The following is a 4,007-nucleotide window of genomic DNA, read 5'->3' as shown; positions in this document are numbered from 1 at the left end:
TTGAAGAGTTTTCTCCTTTCTTCTAGGAATGTCATGGGGAAGGTGCTGCGACAAAAGAACTAGAGCCTTGATCGCATCTGAAACAGCAACACAGAGAAACATATTCATTAGTAACTTGCTTACCTCTGATAAAATTATAAGAGTATCTATGTAAGTACCATCTTTAATTGGAAGGTTAACTTCTCTTCGAAATGGCAGGGCCAAAATCTTTGGTAACAATTTGTAAAACGTTTTGCACATATCTGCAGCCTCTGGCCTGAGTCTCTTAAATTCTTCACTCAACTATTTATTGAGAATGATGAGAAAGGATAAGAATCACAAAAGGAAAAATTTAAGAAACCAATTTAACATACAACTTAGATACTTACAACTTCTCCCTCATACTTGTTGAACTGAGGGTATTTTAACATGAAAAATGTGATGCTTTCTCTTCTTAGTCTCTCAGCATTTCTCACTTCAAAACATTTGGCCATGCCATCAAGAATTTCTGACTTCTCTGACTTTCCTGGATTGATGAGGCCCAAAATTCTAATCTGGAACATTTACAATGAAGAAAAATAAAGAAACTATAAATTTGAGGCAGTTTTTAACTTAAGAGTCACATTCTGAGAAAATGAATCAATCAATGACTTACATCATCATCATCCCATTCACAGTCCTTTTCTGTTGTCTTCCTCTTCTTAGCCCTTGTTGGCCTCTGCGGGTTCTCTCTCATAAAAGATCTGGAAGCATTGGCTATGTACCCTGACGGTCCAAGAGGGGAAAACACGGGGCTCTAAAAAAAGGGAAAAGAGAAGAAAATAACAACAACAAAACAGAAAGAATCTTAGATAGATGTCTGCTTTAAGGCAGGGTAGGAAAGAATGTTTGTCCACACTTCCAGTCTCTACCAAAAGGAAAAGAAAGAGGGAAACATTTTCAGAAGCAAAAGGTGTCTGATCCAGGGAGACCCAAAAGTGGTGCACTGCTGAGCACAATGAAAATCTAGCCACAGCATCTTACTCAATTGTTACAATGGGAACATACCCAAGGACGTTCCTTGTCATCTGTGTTGGCAAACTTAGGAAATACCACACAAAAGGATTTTGCCATCCCTTCCTTCATTGCAGATGTCACTGCCGAAGCTGAGCTGAGAAATAAAGATGTGGATTTAATACAGAAAAGGGCAAGTGAAAGACCAAATCAATTTTGAATAAATATAGAAATACTTACGTGACATGTGATTTATATAGGTGCCCAGTGAGTTTCCGAATAATACAAAGTCTCTTGGTGCGGTCTAAATGTTTCTTTTGTAGTAGCTCCACAAAGTTGGCTTTAAAGCGGCTGTGAGCCTTTTTCATTTCCTCTTGCAAAATGCTAACCACATCAAACTGAAAGTAGATGTCAACAAACATTATCAATCTGTAAAACTTTAGCTAAAAATTGAATAATTTAATATCTTACCTTAGGAAGGCTCTCTTTTAAAGAACTAAAAGAGGGTTCTGCATCAGGCTTGAATTCTCTCACTGCACGCTCAACATCCTTCTCAGTCACAGGTTCGCTTCCACTTCCATTCTCCTTATCACTGTCTGAGTCATTATCCGAAAAAATATTATCACCAGCAGTCGAAGTTCTTTTATTAGAGGAAGATCCTGCTATGTTTGCACCACCATCAGAGTGGCTGGAAGATTTTTCTTTTCTCTTGGATTGTGGTGTACTTGGACCTGCCTGCAAAATAAAACAGTACTGAGTAGAAACAAGCCCTATGTATTAAATTAAAACATGTTCTAATATAACTCGTAACTTGAGACAAAATGATGAGTTAGGAAATTACTTACATGACTTTTGTTCTTTCTGAAACAGTTTGCAACACTACCATCTGTCTCCTTAGTGGACTGTGACTGTGAGTTACTTGAAACTTTCTGCAAAGTAAAACAGTACAAGAGTAGAAACAGGCCCTATGTTTTAAAAAACCTTTATCAAGTAACATAACTCGAGACAAAATGATGAAAAAGGAAATTGCTTACACGAAGTTTGTTCTTTTTCGGACATGAGGTTAAACCTTGTGAGGATTGTGAAAGCCCGGAACTTGCAGACAGTGATGGAGATTCATTCAACTGCTGTGAGTTCGATGATGTTATACTTGGGCTACGATCAGTTGACTGCAAAAAAGTAAAACAAAATAAGATACGTAAGTTTAAAACCTTCAAGTTTCACTTGCACAGTTGAGACAAACCGCTAATAGACGATACAACGTACATTTTTTTCATCATCTTCTTGGGAAGAATCTGTGGTTTCATTAGGTATGGCTGATGTGGCACTAGGTGGCACTTCTGGAGCAAGACCATCTTCACTTGATAAATCACTTGATAATACAACCTGCAAAAAGAATAGAAAATATTACGAGTCCTGAAGCCAGATAACTGAATTGAAGTAAGATAGACTTGCATAGTTGTCCTCACCACTTTTTGGGACTAAAAAGTTTTGATTTCAAGGATTTCTTTTCCTGTGGCTCCAAGAACGTTCCTCATGAAGCTCACATCCATTAGGGTAAAAAGTTCTTTATCTATCCCATGTTCTGTCAGGGCAAACAAAACTCATAAGTAATACAGCATTCTGGTGAAGCTGAAATGCAGAAGAATGCGGGGAACAACAAAAATGGAAATCACTATGCTTTAACATGGTTACTTCCAGTTACTTGTTCCCCACATTCTTCTGCATTTCAGCTTTACCGGAATGGTTTACTAGGCACAAAAACCCGGTCAATAAAGAGCAGGCTCAGGTTCATTCATTTCAAAGAGAGACATAAAATGATGGTACGGTTAGTTCTCTGAGAGGAGCCGCAATAACTTGGGGAACTAACATTCAAAGTGGGTCAGTAATTAATAAACATTATTTTGTCCGCACACACTGTAATTTGCTGTAACTACGCTGATTTGAGGGAGGTTTCAAAGCTAAATAACTAGAAATTGGAAATGAAACTCGAATGTTTGGCGAGAAAATCAAAGAATTCAAAATATGAACGGGACAGTTCTCCGATTTCATTTTCCCAGACTCATTATTCTGGCAAAAACATCGGGACGCCTCAAAATTTTTAAACTTTCTGCCGAGAAAACTACGCGAGGAAGCAAACAATGGTAAAATTTGAGATAGGCGGCGCGGGCAGGTCGGGCGGGGAGAGGAGTGGAGTCGAACTGAAAATTGATGTAAAGCCTACACACGACACAACGCGAAGGATTCACTTACTATTTATCTTCTCCACCAAGCTGGGAGTCATGCCAGCAGCTTTTAACAGCGACACAAGATCTTGGTCTCCCGCCATGGCCGTACAGCTCCGTTGAACACCAACGTCCTCACCTCACCAAGTCCTCTCACTAACAGTGGATGGCGGTTGCGGTCGTTCAACGGCTCGCGGTGCAACGGAAATATTCCAATGCTGCCAACACAAGAGACTCATATTAAAATGGAGTATCAGTTAGCTTCAGATAGAGAGAGAGGATTTGGGCATTCAAGTAACATTGGAAACGTTTTGGAATCAAAACCTCACGGTCGAATTAAAATTATACTGTAATTTAAAAAAGAAACACCAATGGCACTTTCCCCAAAGACGAGAATAGTGACATTCGTGTTACAGGCTGGCAGCACCAACAGTGGATATGCAGGGAATGACCACACCACTGTAGTTTTAAAAATATTATCATTATAATTTTCAAAAATAATTATCTTATTTTAAGTCAGATAACAAATAGCCTGAAAATTGATAATGAAGAAAGAGGAAACATGAAAACTTAACTGGCATCGGCACATAACAGAAGGGAACAGGGGAGATGGAAATCACAAAATTAATTTTGTGCTACAAATGAAACTTGTCCCAACACAGATCATGGCAGTGTTGCTTTAATCTTTTACCTCAGTATATTTTGGTTGTTAGAGAACGAGTATTGTTTTGAGTGTAGTGTCGTTGTTTGAGGGTTGGGGGGAATGTGAACGTCAAGGTTTTGAGGGAGGTCTGGTCCGTCCCGGTCCGG

The 4,007-nt window shown here is 39.0% G+C and overlaps 1 protein-coding gene across 1 annotated transcript; it reads right to left on the bottom strand.

The window, feature by feature from the left end:
- Positions 1-310: 310 nt before the first annotated feature.
- Positions 311-1,238, bottom strand: LOC127750268 (uncharacterized). The gene is made up of 3 exons (XM_052271434.1): positions 1,027-1,238; positions 635-775; positions 311-533 (listed from the first exon to the last, which is right to left on the bottom strand). The coding sequence occupies exons 1-3, from the start codon at positions 1,102-1,104 to the stop codon at positions 357-359; spliced, it is 396 nt and encodes a 131-aa protein (XP_052127394.1). The 5' UTR covers positions 1,105-1,238; the 3' UTR covers positions 311-356.
- Positions 1,239-4,007: the final 2,769 nt, after the last annotated feature.

The sequence above is a fragment of the Frankliniella occidentalis genome, unplaced genomic scaffold (assembly GCF_000697945.3).
Source record: "Frankliniella occidentalis isolate FOCC.00 unplaced genomic scaffold, Focc_3.1 Scaffold161, whole genome shotgun sequence".
Lineage (NCBI taxonomy): Eukaryota > Metazoa > Arthropoda > Insecta > Thysanoptera > Thripidae > Frankliniella > Frankliniella occidentalis.
The sequence above is the reverse complement of the archived record's forward strand: the minus strand, read 5'-3'. Positions and strand labels throughout refer to the sequence as shown.